Below are 27,216 nucleotides of genomic sequence, written 5' to 3' on the forward strand. Positions count from 1 at the left end.
GCTTGGTACTTAAGACCTCTTCAAATATATGCACGAGTTACTTTCAGTATTGATCAGCAATATAAACATGCATCAGCAAAAACATACCTGGATGCATGCACAACTACACCCGCTACCACATTCCTTTTTGAGCGTCCATTGCTACAACTAGATGGAGAGGCAGACAGACACACACACTCACTCACTCACTCACACTCACTCAGTCCCTCCCTCCCTCCCTCCCCCAACCATAAACCAATAAATAGCAGCAGAGTCATACCACTTAAGGGGATTTTGGGACTGAATGTATCCCTTATTACAGTGAATCATTGCTATGTATTTCTCCATCTAACTCTCCTTCATTTGCATGTATGGGAATCTTCCAACGCCTGAAAAACGTGTGAATGTCAATGTCATGGAGGGTGTTGTAAAGAAAGTAATGACAGAGCTATACCAACTCACTCTGCCCAAACAGAGGCAGCATGACCAGACTAATACGAAGATCAACTGTGAAAATAATGTGGCACAATGTTTTCAAAAAGTTCAGGATGCATCAGGCTTCTGTCTTTGCAATTCAGAGAAGCCTTTAGACAGACCAAGGAGCTGCCTTGGCCCCAACGGCATGAGAATCTACTATGGAATCAATAGAAGTAACCTGAATTAACAAGTCAACGAACATACCAATCAGGCTTTAGTAGCGCTCCTACAAGGAATAGGGCTAACCTACATAGCAGTCATACAGCAATGAAGACCTAGCCACCCAAAATTGGGGAACCTGGGGATCAGTGTAGAATGCGGAGGTTTGAAATGCTCACAATAGATTGGTATAGAGTGCACAATGGCCTGAAGCTCTTTTAAGCTTCGAAGAGACCAGTCTATCGGTTGGTTGATAAAGCTGTAACCAACTAAGACTTACAAACTAAACTAATATATTTTCATGGTATTCCAGATGCCTGGTTATAAATACAAGATAAAGTAAAAGGGCACTGCATGCCTCCTACATTGCAAGAATGGAAAATGTCTACCTGCCAATCTAGCCCTCCTAAAATTAGGGACCTGGGTCTGTCTTTGGGGGACTGAATACAAGATTCTAGACAGATGACAGCTGGCCAGTCAGCTGTTTGTGCTGCTGCATTTTGCAGACATCAGCACAAATGGTACAGGAATCTGGGGTAAGCTCAATTTGCCTATAAAAAGCCTGAGGCATCACACAATGACCAATGCAAGCTCTGGCAAAAGAGGGGAAAATCGCTAATTACCTTCCGATGGTGAATCCCATTTTGACAATGCTGGAAATCTGATGGAGATTCTTTACACAACCATTTAATTTGCGTTTTCAAAAGGTTCAGCGTTAAGTTATTCTGCCATCTACTCCTTGAGGAGTATAGAGATATGAAGGTCCTCGTCATAGCTATAACAGACCCCAAGATGTCAAAGCAGCCAGAGTGAGGGGGGCCGGATCAATAACCGCTTTGGTATGCTGCTCCTACCGCCAGGCAATACTGAGTTACTGCTTGAGACTCCTGCTGCAATCCAGAACTCCCACACTGACACGGCTGGAGCGAGGCCAGGGCCATCTTGGAACTTTGTGTATCCAGGTGGAAAAATGTCCCCTTTGTTTTAGGAGGTGCACGCTCAGCTTCAACTCATGAAATGCCTCTCAAGTGGTAGAATAAATGCCCGCAGTAGCCAAAGCAATCCTCGGAACGACACTCACCATGCCCTAACCGGACTCTGAAGAACTGGAAAAGAGTCTCATTGGAACTGCCAGACATAGTTTCCTCACCGAAGGAGCTCTAAGCACTAGAAGTCACTTGATAGCCATGACAGCAGCTCAAATGGAATGTGAAAAGTTTTGATTTCAGCTATCCAGGCAGTCACCAGGATATAACTTTCCAGTATAAATCAGAAAGTATATCAAAATAGCACAGGCTGGAGTTACTCTCAGTGAGCTATAGTTTGCATTGCCAATATGTCAGACAAGACCGCCCAACTTAAAAAATTGTTCAAAATGGAAATGCTATATGCTCTTTAACAAAAAAAAACTAAATCTAGAAACTAAGGTATATGTTAATATTGAGAGTAGATATAATCTGCAGTTAGAAGTATACATCAAAACTACAAATTACTTACCTTTGGTAACCCTCATTTTGGTGGATACTCTACCTAATCACAGAAGCCGCATGGCTCTCCCACTTCCAGGTTCTATGGAGTGGCTTCTTTACCATCTAAAAAGGGCCCTAGTCAGGAATCCCCACATGGTCTCAGGCCGTGTAATCTATTTTCTATGTCTGAGGGCAGGGAGAAAGACAGACACAAGAAACTAACGTCCAAGTTCAGGGCTGGTGCTTATGTGTTTCTCGACTCAGTCAGTTCCATGATGGTTTAATGTTGCCGCAAAGCCATACAGCACCACCTGCCAGCTCCATACAGGACAATCGCTGGAAGAATTCTCCAAATCCAGTCTGACACCCTAGGTTATGTAAAGGGGAGGGATCTGTGATTAGATTGAGTATCCACTAGAAAGAGCATTACCAAAGGTAAATAACTTGCTCATATGGCGTTTACAGCACTGTCCTCTGGGCGGAGATCCAGCACCCTTCATAGGGTACCTTGTTCTTAGACCAAAAGGTCCTATAGAACGGAGTGAGGGAAGTGACCTGCCCAACCTGAATGTCAAGGCAGTAGTCTTGTATACGTATACATCTGTTTTTGTTGCGCAGACTGGGAGATGTACAGAACAGGCACCTTACATGTTAAAGCCATTGTGGTGGATTTGGCCCTGGTGGAATGAGCCCACAGGCTCTCTGGATCTGCTGCTTGGCCCGTGTGAAGCAGATTTTAATACAGAGGACTGTGCCCACTGATAGGGTCCACGTTTGCACAAACTTCTCTCTTCGGCCCTGAGAAACCCACAAAGAGCTGATCATCCACACAATGGTCTTTTGTGCAGTTGATGCAAATGCTCAGTGCCTGCTTAGGGTCAAGAAGATGGAGCCTCCTCTCCTCTTTCAAGGAGATAGGAGGAACAAGAAAAACACTGGCAGAGTAATCAACTGACCAATGTCGAAGGGAGTCACAATTGAGGTAGAACAGCTACCCTAGTCCACAGTAGCAATTATTCTGGAAACACAGGTGGAAGATGGTTGTACTGAGAGCACCAGTATTTCAGTAAAGAGCAGGAGCATATACCGAGTGAAAGCAATTGAGGTAGAGATATGAACAATGGAGGACTGAAAACAGAGTGGACAGTGATGCTGATTGAATAATGGAGAAATTAACTAATTCATGTCAAAATCATGCTTCAGATTCCAAACTCCCTCAGTCTGGTGGTAAGAATGTCATGGCTGACTGTATTCAATGCCACAGACCCTAACAAAAGTATCAGTGCGCTGCTAATATCTGCCTCCATTCTGAGGTGGTCAAAAACTGAGGCAGTGCCTGCTTCACACCGTGGGTGGGCTTAAATCAAGTTTACGTAAAATTTTAGGTTTGGCAAACATTTGCAGCATAGCCTCCACCATTTAAATCACCACTTTATCTGTATCGAGCAATTATGAAACAAGATAATTCAGCAACAAGTACCCACCTTAAATAATAATAATCCTTGCCAGAGTGAATGAACTCTCAAAGAAACTAAATTAACCAGATGTCAACCCCGTGGTGGGTAATGGCACAGAGCACAGACTTAATTTGAAGACAATGTGTAAAGTATTTAAGCGGTACTAAAAACAGTAATTAAGTCAAAATGCAAAAATCCAAACATGAATTAGGAAAACAAAGTCACATTTAATAAACACAATGAAAAAAATGTAATAACGAGAACTTAAAATATGATTTTTTCCCAATCCACCACACAAGTACACATTTCTATCCTTCCCCCGTCCCCCTCCGAACTTCAGGGAAGACACTTAGAGAGTCACAAGGTCACCAATGTCTGAAGCACCACAGATATCCAATGTGATTCGAGCAGTACTCTGGAGTGGACAGATACCTTGACTCAGACCTTAACAAATAGAAGACAAACAGACTGAGACCCAGTCTTATTTCACAGTATTCCAAGTTCAACCTAGCTCTCCCCCACCCTTAAAAGAACTCTCACCTGGGTACTGCCAGAGCCACAAACACAGTCCTTACCCCCATCATCACATGCAAGAGGCTAATAGGTAGGTGAGGCAAACTACCTCATCTACTTGTCTTTAACTTTCAAACTGAGAAACAGAGCAGTACAAGACCAAGTGTAGGTTTACTAGGTTTCATACTAGCTTTGGAAAGTATGCAGGTTTCCACAGTTTTCCAAATCTAATTTCTGGCAGTATTTTCCAATCCCTTCCTGTTGTCGCAGGTACAGGAGCTCTCGTCACATGACATCCCTTCCCTTCACCATTATGCCCCTAGCAGAGCAGACCTTTGAAGAGGCTTATGGCCAGAGTAATGGGACTACACCACATTGAACCCACACAGAGTTTGGTCTCAATCACATGCATAGTGGGGCTTATGTAAAATATACATCTTCTTATCACAATGAGGAGAACTTCTGCTAGGATTCAGGCCAAGGCCATGATTACATAAAATGTGACAACCTACTCTTCTTTTAGTAAGGCTCTCCATATTTGCACAGGCACAAAGAAACCAGAGTTGCATAAGTGGAAGCTACTTGTTTCAATACAAAAGTATCTTTAGAAGATGTATGGCCCCAGCCTCCTACACAGCTAAAGTGTACTTGGTAGTGTTAGTCACTGCATAAACCATATCAGGAGCCCTGCTCTGCAAAACGGTTATTTCAAGATGGCTTCTACATTCCTTCTCCTTTATAAACCATTCCTTTAGATTGTGCTACAACGTCTTGGTTGAATTGACAACATGCTTCTCAAGTAACGCCTCAGTGGCTGTTCTACATCTAAATTCCTCTCTTCCCAGAGGAGCACACTGACCATTGTGCGGGGGTGTTCTAGTGTTGCTTCAGTTATTTTAAGTATATGAAGATTCCAAAAGAATACTGTCAATGCTATTGCTTTAGTACAAAACCAATAAAATAAATATACCCAATCTTTGCAAGGTATGAAGATTGGTTTTAATGGCAGGACATTAGTTTTTTTTTTTTTTATTTAGGTCACCCTTCAAGCTCCAAAAGCGAAATTAAACCTTTGAGAAGGAAGGAGAGGTTTGTTTGATGGGGAAATTCAATTTCGAAGTTCAGAATGGCACAGATAGTTGAAACCAGGAAAGAGTTTGCTGGCTTGTTCAAGCTTTAAAATAGCAATCTGGTAAAGGGATGACATGGATCTTCTGAGAACACAGATGGGCTGCTAAAAGGGATGTTGATCACTCTGGAAGCAGGGTTTAGGCCAAAGTGGGGTTATGCCAGAGCCTCCCTGCTAATGTACGTTTCAGGCATTTCATGCGGTCCTTTTTGCCTGGAATATGAAAATAGGCCTCAGTTTGATAATTTCACAATAAAGGCTGCCATTCATCAAATGTACTTATGTTTCACTGCAGTTGTAATTGTAACTACAATTTTCACTGACTTAAGGTTTCACATTTTTATTCATGACTTCAAAGTAAATGCTCATGGTTGGTAACCACTCAAGAGAGAGAGAGAAGTAAGGACAATAGGGTGTAGGAAATACGGGGACAAAAACAGAGCACACAACCTGCAAGCAAGTCAAAATATTTGTATGCTCAAATTACATAGTCTCCTTTTCAATTCAGACGACTAATCTGTAGGGACGGGAACGTCCCCTGCACGTTATACGGGCATGCTCCACTTCTCTGCACGCCTGACTGCATATATATTTTGTATCCGGACTTATTTTGGCTCAAGTATCATGCAAATGTAAGCATGTGCGCAGAGGCCGAGGATTGTGACCTGGAGGGGTGCATCAGTTGATACTTTTGTCAAAGAGGACTCATTCGTCTTCTCTATCCAAACTACTTGAAGCTAAAGAGATGGCTCATGTTGGACAGGAATCTTGCCTTCATGGTTTGCAAAACACTATAACTTCTGAAAAAGCAACTAAATATTGGAGGAAGCTGGCTCTTTATATGGCATACCAAAAAGAGCTACGCTGTGTTAGAGTCCACGTATCCCTTATGAATGGAAAGGAGCTTGTTCTAGCAATCAGACAGTGCTCTATATAACTAGGGTAATGTGGCAGAGCAGCCTTCGGCTTATCAAAGGAGTGTTGGACATTTGTGAATTGATGATGCACACACTCAAAAAGAAGATCCACACCAATTTAGGAAAATAATGGGTTCAATATATATATAAAAATACCCAAGAACTTCATATTCAGGTACTTTTTCATAATAACCTTTCTACACTTTTAGCAGTGTTAAACAGTGCGTTTTTACGAATAATGCTTTCCAATGGGTGAAAAAACATTCACTGCAAGCATATACTTGCAGTACTTTTCCGTGGGATCCCTTTCAATCGTGAGGTGGTAGAGGGACAAGGACCAAATATCGCCCAGCAGATCGGTCTTATCTGCCCTGGTGAGTCCAGGTGCAGAGGTGCTGGACGGGTTGGTACCATTGCACGCTACGCAATAGAAAGGAAGGGGGGCCATCTGGAATTAGACTGAGAAGGGGGACTTGGGGACAGGTTTAGGAGCTTCCATTCTGGGGCTCAGGTCGTGAGGGTCCTGGGAGCAGTCTGTTTCCTTGGGCCTGAGCGGTTCGGGTGCAGAGTGTTTCTAGTCGGCTGGCTCTCGTGCGTCAAGGTGCTCACAGGTCGGTCAGGGCCAGCAAGGGGGACAAAAACAGGACAGCTGGGCCACTCTCTGTGCTGCCCTCTGCGGTGCCTATGTCCCCATCGGCTATTCGGTGTGGCCGTTGGAGTCTGGACTGGACTTTCAACAAGCTTTAATTGCGGCAAGGGTCCAGTACCCCGGATATTGGTGCAGGAGGGCTCGTTGAGGTCCTGTCGTCTTTAGGCTTAGCAGGAAGACAGATCTGACCTCCTTGAGTGTGCTGACCTTTTCCTGGGCAGCTACTACTCGGTGGACACAGTGGACAGACGCTTCTTTAAAGTGCACATCGCGGTCGGTGCCTACAAGAGTAGTTCCTGGCGACCCTCTGGGGCTTGTGGAGGATGCATAGCTGCAGGACTAGTCGGGTCTTTGCAACTGTCTAGATTCTGTGTGGCAGTCAGGGTTTGGCACCAAAAGTCCACAGCAGTCTTCAGGTCTTGCAGGGGTCAGCTCTTAGCTGTCCTCTTCTTTCCAGTCAGTTAAGTCTGAAGTTCTGGATCCAGGAAGCCCCCTATATATTAAATCTAGAGATGTTAGGGGAGTGGAGTGCAATAGCCAATGGGCTACATAGCCTTGGAGTCACTACACCCCCTATATGACCACTTACTGTGGGATGTGGGCATAACTCCTGGAGTGGGGCACATCAGGCAGCTCATCTTAGGGTTGTGACTAACTTAGGTGTGGGGTGGCATCTCCCAGGTCTGGGGGATATGGAAGGTGGCAAAGGCTTTGAAGCCTCTGGCCCTGGTATGCGGATTGCTAGCCATCCTGTTTGGAGGAGGTGTTAACCCCTCCTGCCAGGGCAGGCATTGTTCCAAACCTGAGAGCGGGGCTCTCATCTCATAGGGGGTCAGAAGCATGACTGTGGTGGTAGGCTGGACTGGACCAATCAGCCAGGACACTAGTGGACTAGTAGGTTTCAGGGGGTACTTCTAAGAGATCCTATTGGTGCATGTATTCATAAATCCATCAATGGAATCAGTGTTGGTTTATTAATAAGAGTAACGCAGTGTGAACAAAATTCTGCGGGAAGAAGCAAACATTCCACCCACCTGTAATCATGCGAGTGGTGCCTACTGGCCCACTCATGTAAAGTTCAATTGCTATGCACCCAACTCACTCTTTGTCTGCATGAATTGTGTGTAGTAGATGATAGTATGTGATATGTGCATGCTGGAATGTGTGCATGCCTTTGGATGGTAGATAACATCCATTTTAGAAACTCAGAGACTGGAGAGGCGAGGACTGCAACTTCCAGACAGATGTGTGTTGTTGACATTCCTGAGGGCTAGGGTGGGAGCACGCTGAAGGAAGGGGAGCAGAGAAACATCAGTGCACATCAAAAGTCTCTTTGATTGCAGGAAGTTACTGGTCAGTGGGGTCTGTACTTATTGTCTGGGAGATGGTGGAACTGCAAAGGTTGGCACTGCAGAGCAAGGAATCTTGGTAGAAAGGGAGGCATTGACCTTAGAACCTTTATCTCATTAGATGCAGACAACCAGGTGTGATCCCTGGCTAATCCATCGGTCAGTGCTGTGGGCCAATCAGAAATGGAGCCACTCCTGCAGTGGAAGACTATCCCTTTGACAAAGGGCAGTGCAGAGCAGAAAGCACTTTAGAGGAGTAGACACTTACAACCAGAATCTGAAAGGATCAGACTAAATCACACTTGTGTTTGGAAATGGACTATAAATGTGGGAGAGGAGACCCACAAGCAGTTTAACAGACCATCAGGAAAAAAGCGATCACCAAGATTTCTAGCTGCTGGAAACAGAACTAGGGACAAAGGTGAGCTAGTTTCCCTGATGGGTTACGTGCCTTCACCCAGTAAGTCAAGACTACTTGCCCTGAGCCTGGGGCACCAATCTTCTGCCTGCCAAGACTAGCGGACCATGTGAGGGGGAAGAGATCCTGCAGGGATTGAGGTCCAGCAAGTATCCTGGCAAGTGAATCAGAGTCAAGGAAGTGTGGATGCCCAGTTCCGTCAAGAGTCCCGGCTGTCTGTCCCATCTTACCAAAGTAGGCAACCACTGTGTCTCCAAGAAAAGTGCCATTGTGAAGCTCAGCCATCGTCTGAGCACCAAGATCAGCGACCCCTTTGTGATCAGGAGGTTTGGGGGGTGGGGGGGTCACAGTGAATAGTGTGTGCACCGAAGTCAGCAATTGATGTGTGACCAGGAACAGAACCACTGTGAAGCTAAGTGCAGGCTGATGTTCCTGTAGGCACCAAGGTCGACAACCCCCTGTCTCACCAGGAAGTATGCCACCATGAGGGCAAGGCAGTAGTTCGTGAGCAGGCCCGAGGATAGTGAACCCCCTATGTGACCAGGAACTGGGGGTGTGTGAAGGCACAGTCTGGGCCGTTGCCTAGGTTAGTCATGCTGAAGAAACCAGGAGGAACACATTATGAACACTGCAGGAGTCAGGCAGGAATATCGGACACCGACGAGAGCAGTCTGAGGAGGTGGATGTGTCATCAGGGTAAGGCAGCAAGAGTTTGCGGGCCCTCAGCACCAGGAGACCGCAGCTCATTAAGGAGTGCCCCAATTCTCTGGATATTGCTGGAAGCCAATCGGTCAGGTAAGCGTGTTCCAGGCCGTCACACCTTCCAGTGACTTAAACTTAGCACTTAAATGTGGTTTGCTTTGAAACTTAAGGCAACACAGAAGCTTTGTTGCTTGGAAACTAGTGTCGTCTGCATCTGGGAGTCACCTCCATTATAGAATGGTGAATAACCAACCCCAGTTGACAGGACAGAGGTACACTGAAATACTGATTAGGGCAACACTAGCACGCCGAATTTAAGAGGCTTTGGGGGATTATTCAGTGTCCTTTCTATGCTTTATACAATCACATTAAAATACTCCTTTTTCATAAGAGAAAGTTATTGGCTGAACAATAATCGCATCCCCTCAAAAACCCTAGGACTGCGTAAACAGAGCTACCACAGAGTCCAGTGCTGAAAGGGGTAGTACTTACTCAGGAACCATAGTTGGTCAAGCCCATGGACATCAGACGTAAAAAGGACTCCACTCCCACAGTTGGGCCAAGCAATTCCTGCATGCCCCATGGCCCTCAGAAAGGGGTTCTGACACTATGAATAATGAAATCAAGCTGGGAAGAAACTAAACCACTGCGTTACGGCAAACAATAAAGGATCTTGATTAAGTGATACAACTGCTCTCGTCTTATTTTTTAAGTAAAGTGATAAATTGGAAGCAACATGTAAATTTAAGACTTTCTAATCTATTGCTATTAAATTAGTGAAACCACAGGAGTTTATAGAAAAGACAACTCCAGTTTACATCCAAGCAACTGTGGTTGGATCTTGTATTCGGCATTGGTATTTACGTAGTGCTTTGCAAGGCCTAATGTGTTTTTCTGTGTGGTCTGGTACCATTAACTGTACATCACCACATACACCTGGTGAGATTTTGTTTCTCTATCAGACAGTTCCTAAGACAAAATTATTTTGCCCAGTAAGGCACCTATTTTGCGGCGTTTCGTTTTCAGATAATCATGCAGCTCATATCTCTTGGGAGGGGAAGGGGGCTAAAACTAAGTTGTAGCTGCACTTTTGGATTGTTAAGTTTGATTTCAGTAAATTATCTGTTGTATGTAAAAACATTTTTAGAAAGTAACCAATGCTGAACTGCATTGTTTGGTCTTTGTTTTTAACAACAAGACGTACAAATGAATTTTTCTGAAATCGAACAGTTGATTCTGCCAGTAACTGTTGTCAATGTTGTCTTACACGTTAAATGCTGGAATTTTTTAGAGTGATGGCTTTGACCCGTTTCCTGTATGCCCTGCAGAACAACCCGAACCCAGTCCCAGCGCGATACTTTAAAGACATTGAAAGCCTCCAGTGAGAGCTGCTCTGGGAGGGTAGGCCACGCATATTACAAAAGCTGGTACTATCATGGTATGATGGTGGGGGGAGGGGGGGGGGGGGATAGCTCTCCCAGACATAAAAAAAATATGACCGGGCTGCTCACCTGGCTGTAATTAATCATTGCACGTATCGGTGCCGGGATGACCCGGGATATAGGATGGACAAACGGCAACTTCCCAGGGGTAACTTTAACAGAGCCATCTACTCCTATGCTAAAAAGTTCCCACTCACTGGGCCTACCCGACACGCAGTACAAGTCTGGAGGGCGGTGAACAAATGTTTGGGGTGGGACCGGAGGCTCACGCAGGTCACTCCATTGTGGGACGCCGAGCAACTGGGAACTCTGCGTACCTCAAAAAAGTTTGGAAATTGGGATTGGATTGGGATCTCAAGGAATGGAGATCTGTGGCAGAAGGGGGCAATGGTGTCCTTTGCCGCCCTACAAAAGGAATATGAATTTGCCGACTCAGAATACTTCTGGTATTTACAGGTGCGGCATGCACTAATATCAAACTTGCCCAAAGGGGAATCTCCCCCAGAGTCGTCACTGCTGGAAGACAGATTGCTTTTATGGGCATGTGGCCATGAAACAATCTCCCTCACATACAAGAAACTAATAAATAACACCTCCAATCCGCTCGTCCAGACCAGGGGGTGGTGGGAGAGAGACGGATTAGAACTTGAGGAGAAGTGGCAGGAGGCCTTGGCATCCCTGAGAGAAGTCGCAATCTCTTCCAGACTCCGCCTGGTTCAATTGAAAATCTCATAGGGTCTATGTGTCGGGGGGCCAGGCTCGTTAGTATGGGAAGAGTGTCTGATGGGAGGTGCAGGAGGCAATGTGGTCAAGAGGGTACTTTCATGCATATAATATGGGAATGCGCAACTATTTAGAACTACTGGAAGGGGATACATGAGTGTATAAATGAGGTGCTCGAGGTGGGACTCTGGCCTGAAGCCAAACGAAGAATGTTAAATGTCTGGGAGCCTACTGACTTGAATAGCAGGGGGAAAACATGGGTCACATTGGGCCTAATGGTGGCTTAGAGGAACATTGCCCGGCTGTGGGGGTCTGGAGTGTCTCCTACATTGACTTCCTGGAAGACAGACATGGACTGGTGCATGCTTAGAGAAAAAACTGTGTATGTTGCACGGGGATGCCCCAAAAAGTGGTCCGCAATTTGGGGCAAATGGAATGTGTCCAGAGGGAAGATTTGTATCCCACCTACTGTCCCTCCTCAAAGAACCTCTCACACCTTGAGTTCCTACTTCCCTGCCCTATTGTTTTTATTTATCACTGCAATGATGTCTATGTATGTCGGAGATCATATCTGTCCTCCTGTAACAAGAAATGCAGTTCTCTTTGTTTAATAAAAAGAATTATAGAAAATAAAAAAAAGAATGCTGGAATACACAGCTGGTAGTGAATAGCATGTAAGAAAGATAAGTCTAACCCAAAGTACAAAAGGTTGATCCACATAAGTAACATGTAAGCACAATTTGCCACTCACAATTCTCATTAAACATGTTCCTAGAGATGCCGGAAATCTAGTTACAACACCGCAGCTTAATACTGACCTGACTGTAATGCCAGTGGATGCAGATTCCCAGCTGTACATCTGAAGTGGATCTCTAGTGCCATCACCTAGGATCTTTTTCACTGGAACTACAATTTTGCCTTCTTTATCCACTCGCTTTCTTTTTTTGCCAACACCATCAGTAGTTTCTGCGTTATCGGAGCAATGACAAACTGCTCGCAGCTCTCCCAACACATCCTATGAAAAGAGACCGGTTTTGTACAAGTATTGCAGGACTACTGTTAGATGAAATTGTAATCCTATTTTATGAATACCAATAAAATGTATGATAATTACCTATAAATACATTTCAATTATTGCTTCCACCTTTAAATAATTATTGCTTCTAAGAAGCTGACAAAAAAAGTATAGTATTTAAATTCTACAGCTACTAGTCACAAAATGCATTTTGTGTAAAGTAGTACTACAGCAGTGCTACAAAATACAATTTCTGAACCTACTTGCAGAGACCTCTGCTTCCACCGCCATCTTTTCTACACAAACATCTACACTAACATGGTGAACATCTTGGCACACACAAGCCTACGATTTAGTTGTAAATATGGGAGGGACAAAGGGGGAGTGGCTAGAATATGTGGAATACCTACTACTAACTGGGAGGGGTTTAGGAAGACCATGCGATTACAAACACTCACTCACAAAAATGTAAGACCATTGCTGTTCGGAAACTACACTTCTAAAATTACTACAACACAGAGGTAAATGAAAACCTGCCCAATCTTGGAGTAAGGCTAGCAGCACAAACAGCCGCTCACAGGTAGAAAATAACGGAGGAAGGGACATATTACAACGCCCCATAGAAAATAATAAAATATTCCAATCAAAATTAAATATTGTATAATTTTAAAAGTGTACTTTAAAAAAAAAATATATATATATATATTTTAAAAGAATAAGTAACTAAAGTAATTTCACCAATGTTTAGGAAAACAAAAATGTTAGTGAGAATTGTTTATATTTGGATTAAAAATAATATTTAAAAATTAGCTTAAGTTATTTTATTTATTTAATAAACATCTAATTTGATGAGTTAATGTGCTACAACATTGTGTGTACTAGGTTAATTCTAAATGAAGTTACTTTTTTTTGCTTTACATAATCTTTTTTTTTTTTTAAAGAATTAGTACACTTTACGTTTCCCTTTTCTTTACCACAGGGAGATCTCCACCTATGAATGAAAAGTGAATAGTAGTAACTTGGGACCCATTTTTTGTCGTAGTAGCACCCCCCCCCCCAACCCCCCCCCCCCATGAAACATGCAAATATTCGGTGTAAACGTGCAGTCGGTAATGGTGAATATCACCAACGTTTATTCTTAAGCCTAGGAGCAGAAGAGAGTTAAAAAGGAGTACATTTACATGTACCTTTGTAAATAAGGCCTATGGTGTTAAGTGCCTCACTTCGTCAAGAATCTTGAAAGTTGTAACTCTGGTTGTGGATTAGAACTATGTGATAAGCAGGAGTAAAACGCCGAGGAGGCAACTGGCAAATTGAGTTTGGAACTATGTTATAGTCAGCAGCTCTGACATTTATCACTTAGGCGAGGAAGATATTTGTGAATTTAGAGAATATGTGTTCATATTTTAGCTTAGAAAGCACTATCCAACTTTTTCATGAGGGAAAACAGTTTACTTTCAAACATGGTTCATCAAATCCCAACAGAGGATTCTCATTTTATCTCAGGTTAAAATTACCTTAGAACTCACAATTCCTAAAATAAGTATGAGACCACCAACAATTGGTTTATATTGTAACTAAATGCTGCTATCAGCCTTTCTACATGCTTTTTGTGCCCTCAAATTCAGGCATTCACTACAAGGCACTTAAATGGGACAAAACAGCCAATATCACCAAAACAAAATCCAATACTTACGTTTCTTCTAATCTTCCACCCAAATAGGCCCATAAAAAATACACCATATAGCAAACAATTGGATTAATTTCACCCCAACTTTTAATGGTTTGGTTTACAACAGCAATATTATCGAAGGGGGTGGTCCCTCCTAGGTAGTTATAGAGTGGAGTGGGGCCCTCTGCTTGACATTAGGCACAATGACATCACCCAGGTCAATAACTGTGTGCGCTTCTCGCTTAGATAGTGATTACTAAGTATCTGTCAATATCTAAATTGTAATGATTTTAACATAGTACAAAAAATCAATCTACAGAGGAAGAGATTTTCAACAACACAAGACTAGGTAGATCTTGCTGAATTCGTGGCCATTTGGATCCAACTGTATTTCTGTTTTCTTAATGTCAGTTTGGAGCAAAGCATTACACGGTTTGTTTCGTGTTTCCCCAGACTACCTAGCTTGCTAGCACTTTAGGAAAAACTATAATACCCATGAAGGCTCCAAGCTACTGAAGTACACAATCTGTAGCAATCTGCGTCATTTTCTTATCGCCCCGCCTCTCCCAAAGATACCACTCCAACAAAACCAACCATATGTGTATGTCACTAGAACAAGGGTGTTTGAGAAGTGGACACCAGATATACCAATCACAGGTTTAACCTCTCCTCAATGTGCACAACTGCGGCCAAATTTAAATGCCATTCCGACAATGCAGAGATTTTAACTCTAGCAATTTGCTTGGCTCAGAGCTACAGGAACAGGATTCACAAAACACTCTTCGGATATTTAACTGCCAGAAGTTGTGAAGGGACTCTAGTTGCCACTTTCATAAATAAAAATATAAAATAAAAATCTATTCCATGACACTAACAATGCTTGTGTAGGTAAATGGGGACTTGAACCCTGTCAAACAATATTGTGTTCTGGAGATTCATCAAAGTGTCTACCTGAAGGAGTATAAATCGACCTTAGCACCCTATCATTTTCAACCCGCATGGTGAACCATTTAGTAAACTTCTTAAAGATCTTGGCATTTCATGGATATGTTTAATGACACTCCAGTATATCATGGACTCCCTGAAAGCACATCTATGATAAAACATTCACTTCATCACATGCACAAATGATTGGAACAAAAGTATCTAAAACACAGAGGTCATTCCTTTTCCTAACCTGGAAATATGACACAGTCTTACTTTCCTAGTTTAATAAACTGGGTTTTCATCTTACCGATAAACTGAACCTAGAGGACGCACATCCAAGATATGATCAGGTAGATTCAATCTTCATAGGCACAATAATCTAAAACATAACCTCTCTCCTCTGGATCTGAGCAAGCATACGAGACCTTGGTTATCATGGCTCGGTCTTCCTCACAGGTTTCTCAAAAGACAGACTGCCCCACTAAGAGCGATTGTTGCTGCAGGGTTGGCACTCATCTTTGTTCTACTCCCAGGTTGTGGCTGTGTCTAGATACTCTCCTTCACTTCTATATATTAATACCTCATTCCATACTATTTGAAGTAATCTGTGAAATTGCAATGTGTTTCACGTATAAATTAAGTCTAAAACAATGCATTGTTACACTCTATTATGCTTCCTGTGCCTATTCTTCCTACCTCTCACTCACTTGTTCTACAAATCCTTTCATAGCCACTCTTTTTAGCTCAACGCTTAGGCCTTTAAAATGCCAATGGCAACTTAGGGTTGCTTTTGTAATATAAGGACCAATTACGATATCGGGTGGAAAGCCTCCAACCAGAGGTTGGAGGCTTTCCACCAGACATCGTAGATTTCATTCTGACCGCCATATTATGATGTCGGCGGTCGGAATGAAGCCAGCGGGGAATTCCAACGGGGTTCCGACAGGCACAAGGAGCCCATTGGAGCGTCGGAAGCCATCATAATCCCAGGACGGCGGCGGAGCAAGACTCGGTTGTCAGAAATAGGATGGCACTTTCCGACAGCCATTCCATGTCGGCCTTTCCAACATGAAAAGGCTGTTGGAAAGTGTCTTTGGGGGGCCCTAGCAGGGCCCGTTTCCCCCTGGCCCTCCGCAATGGGACAGGGGGAGGGCACCTATGGTGCCCCCCTAAACATCCCTGCACTGTGTGGCAGGCACTGCATGGTGACTGCCACACGGTGCAGGGATGTTTACAAACATCCACTAGTCAATGGAGCTTGTGCTGCAGGCCTTTTCTACCCGCCACACAAGCTTCCTTTGAAAAATGGATGTTTGCAACCGCCTTATGGGTGGTCGCATCATAATACTGCAGTTCGAACCGCCGACCTAAAGGTCGAACGGTTCCTTTCCAAAACAGTGCTGGGTGGACATAAGTCCGTCCGACATCGTAATTAGGCCCTTAGTATCTTGTGTGGCTCACTGCTACTCTTTACTAATCAAAAGTACAATTCGGTTTGCTACCTGAGCTGACTGTTTGGTGTCTTATAACAGAGAGGCGAAATGGGATGTTATGATGCCGCTAATTCAATCCAAACCTAAGCAGTCTGAGGTAGTTATTATTGTGTAGTAATTTAATGCCTTTTAAAAGCGACCTATCACGACTACTGTATGCCTTTATAGCACCTGTATAGCTTATAAGCTGCCTAACCACATATACTGCAGGTCTGCTACTTCCTAGTCACCACTTAGCTTGTGTGGGTAACACCACCCATATTGTGAAGCGCTCTGAAGCCCACTGCTGGTACAGTTATTGTTACAGAGGACACTACTCTACCCTTGTATTCACTCTTTTCCTGGGATCCAGCAACAGCCAATGATTACTGGGCAGTGTCCAGTTTGAGTACTGTCATTTACAACTGGGCTTCCCAAGCCACCAATAATACTGCACTCAAATTGGACATCCACTTAACCTGCTGAGGACACTTGGAGAAGTCAACAATTACTTAAAGAAACTGGTTATCAGCTCTATTACAGTTTTACACAGTGAGCAACATTCAGTGTCCAAACATTACTACAACTTCACTGAAATCAAGGTCTTATTTGCTAGTCAGTTTATAGGAAATAGGCAAAAAGAAAAAACGTATAAAAGATACACGTAAACAAACTGGAAGGTGCCATGACATGCTGGGAATGAGGTACAGTCCTAAGGAGTAGTTTCTTACCTGTAACTCCAGTTCTGTAGTAGGGGTATCTCTGTTATAGTCATAATCTATGAATAATCCCCGCCCATGTGCGGGGACCCCGGAGCAATCAAAAATATCTCTTAAGCTGTCCCGCATTTGCAAACCTGCAAAGACACTTAAGAGACAGACAAAATAATACAGCCTAATCACAACAAGGCTGCACTGGCCAGCACTTCCTCTGAAGTGAACACAAAAGCCAAAATAAAGTTTAAATGTCATTTTTATTCACATTTGACATGTTCCTTTATTATCTCACACTCCCTTCACCAAAATCCCTTTAAACAAAAGAGAGGAAGGGGTGGACAGACAAGCCCTATAGGCTGTCATTATGTGTCTGCTAAAGGGATACCGTGCCTTTAAGAAACTCTCCAGAGCCCCCCGGTATCCCAGGATGCACAGCCAACCCAAGTTACTTTCAGTTCTTTTTGAAGGTGTATAACAACAGGCCTGATACCGTCAGGTTACTCCACCGGGGAGGAGGGAGGGTCGCTTATGACTATAACAGAGATACCCCTACTACAGAACTGGAGTTACAGGTAAGAAACTACTCCTTCTGTAGTAGGGGATCTCTGTGTATAGTCATAATCTATGAATAGAATGGCAAGCCCATCCCAACCAACAAACAGCGGTGGAGTAAAACCCCAGACACCAACAAATTACTGTGCAAACAAATTCCTCAGCGAAGCCACGTCCAACCTGCGCATCTGCCCTAGCATCAGAATCCAGGCAGTAATGCTTTGAAAACGTATGGACCGACTTCCAGGCGGCAGCCTTACAAATGTCAGCAATTGGAACATTCTGAAGCAAAGCTGCAGTTGCTGCTTTGCCTCTAGTCGAATGTGCTGTAGGCTTACCCCCTAACGTCTTATTAGCTTTCTGATAACAAAGCTGAATACAGGACACCATCCATCCGGAGAGGGACCGTGTTGAGGTAGCTAGACCAGTCACCAACAGTGGATCCGACCTGCGGAGTCCTTTTGTCTTATCGAGATAGAAGGTCAACACCCTACGCACAGCAAGTGAACGCAGAGACCTCTCCGCCGGAGAGAAGGGATGCTGAAAAAACGTAGGCAAAGTTATCATTTGATTCACATGGAAATCAGATATCACTGTAGGTAAAAAACTTAGGCTGAGTACGCATTACCACTTTAGAAGCATGGAATACAGTATACGGCTCTTAAAAACACAGAGCCTGAATCTCACCTACTCTCCTGGCTGATGTAATCGCCACCAGGAGAAACAGCCTTCCAGGACAAATACTGCAAGGAGGCCTCATGAATAGGCTCAAAAAGGCTCCCTCATTATCTGGACAACACCACAGTCAACACCCATGGTGGAGAAGGTCGTCTAACAGGGAGGAACACCTTACGCGAACCTTCCAAAAAAACCGTAACCACAGGCATGTGGAAAAATGAGGTTTGGGAAGGGCCCTTTCTCTACGCAGTCAAAGCTGCGAGACGAACCCTGATAGACTGAAAATTAAGCCCAGAGGGAGCAAACTGCAGCAGATAAGGCAGAATAGCATCTTCTCTACAGGATGTAGGGCCAACGTCCTTTGCCCTGCACCATAAGCAAAATCTCTTCCACTTATAGGCAGAAGAATTTCTCGTAGACGGTCTCTTTGCCTCTTTCAGTATATCCATACAGTCCCGAGGCAGAATCAAGTGTCCATATTGCACTAACTCAGGAGCCAGGCTGCCAAACTCCAGGACAAGAGATCGGGGGAACCATCTGTCATCCGAACCTCGTGAGAAGGTCCGGCCGACATGGCAGGCGCCCGCGTGGAATAACAGAGCGGTGAAGAAGGTCGGTGAACCACCAGTGCCTCGACCCCTCCAGAGCCAAAAGGATCATCCTGGCTCTGGATCGCGTCAGCTCGATCAGCACCGCCGATATCAGAAGAAAGGGTGGAAAGGCGTAGAGAAGCCGTTAGACCAGCTGATCCAGAGAGCTTTCCCCAGCGTCCCTGGTCGGAAGTACCTGGACGCGAAGTCGCAGCCTCTGCTGTCTTCTGCCCGAGCGAACAGATCGACATCCGGGGAGCCCCACTCTGCGAAGACGTCTATCAGCACGTCGCCGTTTAGCACCCTCTCGTGATTCTCGTGAACGAGCCTGCTGAGCGCAACGGCTTGGGCATTCTGCACTCCCAGCAAATGTGTAGCCGTGATCGGTAGGTTCCTGGTCACTAGCAAATACCAGATGGCCTGCGCCTCCCGAGACAGCGTGCGTGAACGGGAGCCCCCCTGCTTGTAGATGCAATACATGGAAGTAGGATTGTCCGTCTGAACGAGCAGGGAGTCTGCCTTGAAGGAGGAATGGAACGCCTGCAGGGCCAAGGGTACTGCTCTGAGTTTCCCAAAAAGTTGATGTGGTAAGTCATCTCCGTCTGCGACCATACCCCCTGTGAAGAGGGCCCGACTGAGGAGATTGTCCCCCGAACACCACCACTCCAGCGACTGAAGAGCATGCAGCGACAGCCGAATCTCGTCGTCACAAGCCCCTCCGATGGAGCGGTCACAAGGGCCTGAGCCTACCGAAGGAGTGACCATCGTCTTTCCGCCGAAGGAGACACGCTTACTGACAGCGTAGAGATGGAGGCCGCCACGTACTATATGCACTGGAACGGCGCCGGGACCGACTTGGACATGGTGACGTGTCACCCCAGCTTGTTCAAGAGAACGCACGTCTGGAGGGAGTGCGCTTGCGCTTCTGAAAGGAGTGTGCCCTGACCAACCAACCGTCAGAGACGAGACCTGCCCCACCGTTGGGGGGGGGGGGGGAGGGTAATAATACAAGAACTCGAGCCCTACGAAGGATCGAAGAGCGTCTCCCCTTCGAAGGGCACACAGCCGTTGAGTCACGACAGACCTTGTGAGGTCGGTGCGGAGGCCCAAACGAAGTAAGCGAGAGAGAGAGAGCGAGAGAGAGAGAGAAAGAGTCCAAGTGAAATGCAGGCGCGCTACCCGAAAGTAGCTGCCTTGATCAACCAGCCGTTCAGAAACGGAGAGACAAAGCCACTGTGACTCTCATATGCGCAGCCACCACGGCCTAGCGTATGGAACATTCCAAGGTGTAGGCTGCAGGCCGAAAGGAGGCACAAAGCAATGATAATGGCCGTTGCCCACTGTGAAAAACAGGAACTCGCGATATTTCCCCCGCTGCATAGTCAGTCACCCTGAGGAGGTTGAGGGGAAACCCAATGCAGAGACCCCCACCGGAATGTACTACTCTTTGATCCCACGAGTCGGCTTGTCGCCCGCCGAACGTGGGTCCAAACTCGGTCATGTCTCCCTTGCACGCTAGAAGGAACGGTGAGTACCATCCCTGTCCAGTCCGTCCCAGAGGAGCCGAGTCTATCTTCCTTTACTGGAAGACGGAGGTGGCCTCCTTCTACAACTCGCGCACAGAGCGCGAGTGAGGTGGAGGGAGCGCTGGAGGGAAACCGGAAGAGTCGCACGGCGGTCAGCCCCAAAATGACTCAATGGCGCCTCGCTATCCGCAGGGGAGCACAAGAGTTGCGGCAGAGAAGGAGAGTAGAAACACACTGCTGCGCAGGCTGCAGAGATTCCGTCGAAGACCAGAACGTCGCCGTAGAACAAAACCCACGGCAAAGCCCGGGATGCGCCTGAAGCGAAACATCTGCTGCAGAGCCTAAGAATATATATATATATATCCGCAACCATCATGCCCTGTAGACTATCCCTGTCTCTGGGCAGGAGATCCACACGTCGGTGAAGGAACGCACACAGGGATCACCACAACGGCCCAGCCAGAGGGTCGTAAGAACAGGAGAGCACCTCTCCCTATTCACGTAAGAGGCCCCTCTGGCATGCCTGACCCGAGAACTTCCATAACGGTGACGACGGGACCTTATGGAAGACAGCGGATTCCATGGGACCGACGCCCCCACACGAGACCTCGTGCTAGGGACATCAAGATTCCACGGAGGGGGGGGGGGGTCGCCGGCCGAGGCGCCACAGGCCCCCCGGTGAGTGGGAGATGAGCCGGAGAGAATTCTGCGGCATCCCCGTGGTATCACCCGTGGGGACGGAGCAGGAGGCGACCAAGATGGTGAGCCGGTACGCAGACACTGCTAAGCGAGGGGACCAAAGTCCCGCGCTTCCGAGCGGACCACGTGTAAGTAGCCCCAGACTCCGAAGGGTCCCTCGCCGCCAGCTCAGCGTCGAGAGTCGACGCTGCCGGGAAAACGAAGTCCCCGCCTATGATGGTAGGCCCACAACAGAGCGAGGTCCAGAACCGGACCTAGCCATCGAGCGCCAGTAATGACCCCTCGACGTCACCCATGACCTCACTATTACTGCGACGTCATCAGCACTGCGACGGCACCACCACAGCGGTGTCGAACCTCCTTCGGCACCTTGACGTCGAGCATCACCGCGCCTCGACGGCGATCGACGTCAAGCATCACTGCGCCGCGTCGCCAAGCGCCTCGACGTCAAACAGCGTTTCGACGTCAAGCAATGCATCGACGTCCAGCCATGCATTGACGTCCAGCCATGCATCGACGGCAAGCCTCGGACCAACGTCAAGCATCGCACCGACGGCAGGCATCTCATCGACATCAAGCAACAACGTCAAGCGTCGACGCCAAGCGTCGACGCCAAGCATCAACGTCAAGCACCAGCGTCGACGTCAAGCACCAGCGTCGACGTCAAGCACCAGCGTCGACGTCAAGCACCAGCGTCGACGTCAAGCATCAGCGTCGACGTCAAGCATCAGCGTCGACGTCAAGCATCAGCGTCGACGTCAAGCTGCAGCGTCGAAGTCAAGCATCAGCGTCGACGTCAAGTATCGACGGCAAGCATCAGAGTCGACGTCAAGCCTCAGCGTCAAGCCCTAGCGTCGACGTCAAGCCTCAGCGTCGACGTCAAGCATCAGCGTCGACGTCAAGCATCAGCGTCGACGTCAAGCATCAGCGTCGACGTCAAGCATCAGCGTCGACGTCAAGCATCAGCGTCGACGTCAAGCATCAGCGTCGACGTCATGGCTCTCGACGTCATGGCTCTCGACGTCATGGCTCTCGACGTCATGGCTCTCGACGTCATGGCTCTCGACGTCATGGCTCTCGACGTCATGGCTCTCGACGTCATGGCTCTCGACGTCATGGCTCTCGACGTCATGGCTCTCGACGTCATGGCTCTCGACGTCATGGCTCTCGACGTCATGGCTCTCGACGTCATGGCTCTCGACGTCATGGCTCTCGACGTCATGGCTCTCGACGTCATGGCTCTCGACGTCATGGCTCTCGACGTCATGGCTCTCGACGTCATGGCTCTCGACGTCATGGCTCTCGACGTCATGGCTCTCGACGTCATGGCTCTCGACGTCATGGCTCTCGACGTCATGGCTCAGCAGCCTCCTTGACGTGGGCCTTTTCTTGGGTCGACGGAGAGCATTGGCGTCACACCTGCTCTCGACGTCGCCGTCCTCGATGCTGACCGGCTGGGGAAAGCCCCCGAGGCCACCGCATGGGACGTGGTAGAGGACCTACCCTCTCCTTACCCAGGGGCTGAAGAAGAAGCCTAAACAGGTGTCAAACATAAGACACAGGCAAGCACAGAAGACGAACTCTGTGAGCTTCAGCTTTGGCCTTTATGACCTACCGCAGTCAAAGCACTTGCTAAACAGGTGTTCAAATCCGATGCTATAGAGGCAAGCAAACTGCAGAAATTCTGCCAAAAAACCACAGCAGAATGTAGAGAAAGGCCAAAGACGTCGAATGAAACTTCAAATCCAGAAAAAAAAATCACTCAAAATGAATAAAAGCTCAAAAAATGAAGAGCTAATGCTCCAGGGTCCTGCCAGCAGGAGCCGGAAAAAAGAACTGAAAGTAACTTGGGTTGGCTGTGCATCCTGGGATACCGGGGGGCTCTGGAGAGTTTCTTAAAGGCACGGTATCCCTTTAGCAGACACATAATGACAGCCTATAGGGCTTGTCTGTCCACCCCTTCCTCTCTTTTGTTTAAAGGGATTTTGGTGAAGGGAGTGTGAGATAATAAAGGAACATGTCAAATGTGAATAAAAATGACATTTAAACTTTATTTTGGCTTTTGTGTTCACTTCAGAGGAAGTGCTGGCCAGTGCAGCCTTGTTGTGATTAGGCTGTATTATTTTGTCTGTCTCTTAAGTGTCTTTGCAGGTTTGCAAATGCGGGACAGCTTAAGAGATATTTTTGATTGCTCCGGGGTCCCCGCACATGGGCGGGGATTATTCATAGATTATGACTATACACAGAGATCCCCTACTACAGAAACAGGTTTACAGCTTTCCATGGCCAGCACTTTATTTGTTTAGGACACTGACCTGGAGGTCAAGGTTATTCTTTGCCGCTTCACAACAGTGAACTTGGGTCTTTGAGATGGCAGGTTTTTCCTGGTGATAGGGGTACAAGATGCACTGCCTTGTCCAAGTACTGGAAGAAGTCCAGCTTCTGTGCTTAGAATAGGAGGGTTAGCTTAAAGTTCTAAAAAGAATTCCAGACACCATTTCAGTCCTAAAGAACCATACAAAGCTAAAATAAGATTTAATTCAAAGTAGAAGAGACAATGGTGCTGCATGCCACTGAAGAGAGCAACAAGTACTGAAAGGGGTATAATCTTTAAAGTTGGTAGGAAGGGGGGGGGGAGCAGGATCTAAGGGTCAGCACCCACTATTCAATCAAATAATAAGCGACCACCTTTAGATGCCTGTTTTAGTGAACAGATATTCCTCTGGCAGGGGAACCCACTGGTAGTAAGGCCCACTAGTCCACACCAGATTCAAACCCAAACTGTACTTCAGGGATATAAATGTACCCACCAGGAGGGTTATAAAGAAGGTAATCAGCAACATCAATACTGTAGAATAACCACACCAGCAGTTTGAAGGTGAAGGTACAGGAGCCCCTGGCCTCTTTGGGACAGGACGAAGAGGACGGGTCCTCAAAAGTTTCACAAGTGGGTCAGTGACACCGCAGGCTCATCTACCTGTTGCTGGAGAGACATCACTGCAGCTCCAGCGCAATTTCAGTCTATGGTCTTGCTTCCTTTTCTGGCAAGATGGGCTGCTTTTGTGGCTTCCAGACAGTTTTGGTCCGTTAAGGTGTTCTGAGTAAAGATTCTTCAGTCAAGGACACCTTTTGCACTTCTCCTTCTAGTAGTCACAGCCCAGCTCCTCCTGCAGGTAGGCAACCTCTCCTACCTTCAGGAGACTCAAATAGATTCACTAGGACCCAGAGAGAAGGAAGAGCAGCAACCCAGCATGGTTCAGCACCCAGTGGGGCCTGGTATTCGAAGACACACACTTACCTGTCTTCCGTGCGCCGTCGCCTCCTCTCCGTGCTCTTCCCCTCTTCCAGGGCAAGATGCACCCGGCTCCAAGCCTCCCGATAGCCAATCACAAAGCTTCAATGCAGCGTTGTGATTGGTCTGAGCGCCGTGGATCGGCGCTCAGCCAGAGAATGAGAGGCTGGCCAAGTTCTCCATGCAGGCTGTAATGCCAGAGGGCTGGCCAAACATTCATGCACACTGCAAACCACTCCTCCCTTCCCCTGCTCAGTCAGAAGAGCAGCTCGCCTTGTCCCGCTCGCAAAGCTGCCGCAACAAGGAAAAAATAAAATGATAATAACTAGGTTATTATCATTTTATTTTTCCTTTAGTGACACTGCTTAAAAGCAGTGGGGAGAGGCTCATCCGCCTTAGCGGAGGAGCCGCCACTGTCAGCACCAGTCAACGTTAAGTGTGCAGAGTTCAAGGAAGTCTAAATGAGGTAGAAGGACACTCAAGAGGGCCTGTAATAATCCTCTATGCCTTGTGACCAAGCTGGAAAGCCAGAGCCAACTAGATGGCTACATTTGTCAAAGTTTAACCACTTTGTCTAGTCCTGGAGAAGAGCATTTTCACTGCATGCTTTGTGTTCCCAGGCTTTTCAAGCAAGGACTAGACTAAATGGATCAATGTGCTTTTGTCAATTTGGAGTCCGTTTGAGCCCAGTATGGATCACCACTAATAAGTGACAAGCAGCAACAAAGTAAGAGGAGGGAAGTGTGTTGGATGAGTTTCACTAAGGCCGTGCAAAACCTATTGTAAACAAAAAAGGCAAGCCTCCTCCACCAAACAGGGTTATCAGGTTTCAGGGAGTGGTAAAAAAAAAAAGGAGTAATTAACTTTCTTTCGTTCACAGAATAAATACTAATTAGCAGTGGGAGTTCATCTTGTGTGCAGCCAGGCAGGCACACAGTGTCCAAATGAACTCTAGCATAAAAGGCACACAGCTTCCCCAAATGTCTCACATAAGGAAGACGCGTGGCTCCAGTTAAGGAGACTAGGTGGTACTTGCTGGGAGTACCCGTATGCCACCTCCTCAACAGATCGAGGTAAAAAGGCTGAATACACATGACAATTAATTACTGCAGTTAACTGCCAGTTATCACATATCCTGGGATGATGGGACAGAAGTCATTTTAGGTCAGAAGAGAGTACACACTTTAGGTGCCTCTGATGAATAGTAAAGGAAAACATGAGTACCCCTAGTGGTCTTGCATGATTGTTAAGTTTCCAAAATATTTAAGGGCAGGGTGGCACAACATTTCCAAGGAGTAAGAGATTTCTATTCCATCCATCCACCCACCCACCCACCCATCCATCCATCCATCCATCCATCCCATGATAGCAAAGTGGATTGACTAACTTGAGAAGATGAATTTTTGCTGTAGAGGTAACACAAGAATCCACATGTTCCTATCCAAATCCTTCCCCAAGCCTTTCCGCTATGAGTCTTAAGGAGCCTTAAACCTCTAACTTTAATAAGTGCTGCGGAATGAAGTATATGTTTACCTGAACACAGCAACCGCCACTGAAATTACCAGACATCAGGACGAAAATGTGAGTGTTAAACAAGAAAATAATGTTATACACTGGGACTTCTTTAATTCAGTTACAGCGTGATTAATAGACTTGCTGGGCATGGATACCTCCAACTTTTCAGAAGAAAGGAAGGAACCCTTACCTGTTTCTGAGCAGGATGTGTCCAGATCCATAACTGTCTGTTTTGTGAAGAAGCAGGGACATCTTTTGGCTTCCAAATGAATGTGACAGGGCCAATCACTTCCTGTGGATACTTTTTGTTTTTATAAAGAACTAGGGCACCTTCACGCTTTCCAGACAGATGCTGGGTAGCAGCAAATGTTGGCCCTAAAGAAAAGTGAAACCAACATTTAGACAACATAATAATTCAAAGTACGATTGTCTGTATGGATTATGCTGTGCTGTTCTTAGAAATAAGAGGGTGCCTTAAAGCAAGTAAAAATTAATTGAGAAACAATCTTAATACAAGCAACTAGCAATTTGCATTTCATCCATTTAGTAACGAGTTTGTGCTTTGCCCTTTCAAGAAAAATAAAACAAATGCACACCAAACGCAAAACAAAATACAACACATTCACGCACACCTCTACCTCAATAAAGGCAGGTTCACAGCATTTTCCGCATTTATGTTGAACTTGGGTGCAGGAAAAACATCACTGTAGCATGCAAACTGTCAACCCAATTGAGAATCAATATTTCATGAAACGTACATTTCTGAAGTGTATTTTGGAAATGCACAAATTCGACCACTAAGCTGCAATTTCCAAAATAAAATTTACAAATGCAGATGCACGTTTCTGGCTGGGCATAGCTGCAAAGAAAACTATGTGAACACCCAGGTAACTTGAAGGTTTGCAGATGGTTATTTAGCCTAGAAAGAATTTCAATTAAGCTGGAGTAATTTCAGTAATTCCACATTACTCTTGGACACGTGATTACCAATAATAACATGATTACGACTACTTGTGTCATTAGGGTTAATGGGGGGGGGGGAGAACCCTACTACAAGATAACTCATAGCAATTGCAAGCAGCTGCTCGCACTGCTCTTTAGGTCTGTTGTATTTAGAGATATTTTCTTAGCGCAAAATGCATCCCCACATCCATTTTAAATGTAAGGGTGCCTTTTGCA

At 46.0% G+C, this 27,216-nt stretch overlaps 1 protein-coding gene across 1 annotated transcript in view; it reads right to left on the reverse strand.

The window, feature by feature from the left end:
- POP1 (POP1 ribonuclease P/MRP subunit) overlaps positions 1-27,216 on the reverse strand; it is a 354,117-nt gene that overhangs the window by 259,739 nt on the left and 67,162 nt on the right. Inside the window, exons 7-8 of the mRNA XM_085605196.1 lie at positions 26,228-26,412; positions 12,202-12,398 (exon numbers count right to left, since the gene is read on the reverse strand). Of these exons, the coding sequence (XP_085461322.1) occupies positions 12,202-12,398; positions 26,228-26,412 (382 nt within the window). The remainder of the gene's footprint in view (positions 1-12,201; positions 12,399-26,227; positions 26,413-27,216) is intronic.

This window comes from Triturus cristatus, chromosome 5_1, assembly GCF_964204655.1.
Source record: "Triturus cristatus chromosome 5_1, aTriCri1.1, whole genome shotgun sequence".
NCBI lineage: Eukaryota > Metazoa > Chordata > Amphibia > Caudata > Salamandridae > Triturus > Triturus cristatus.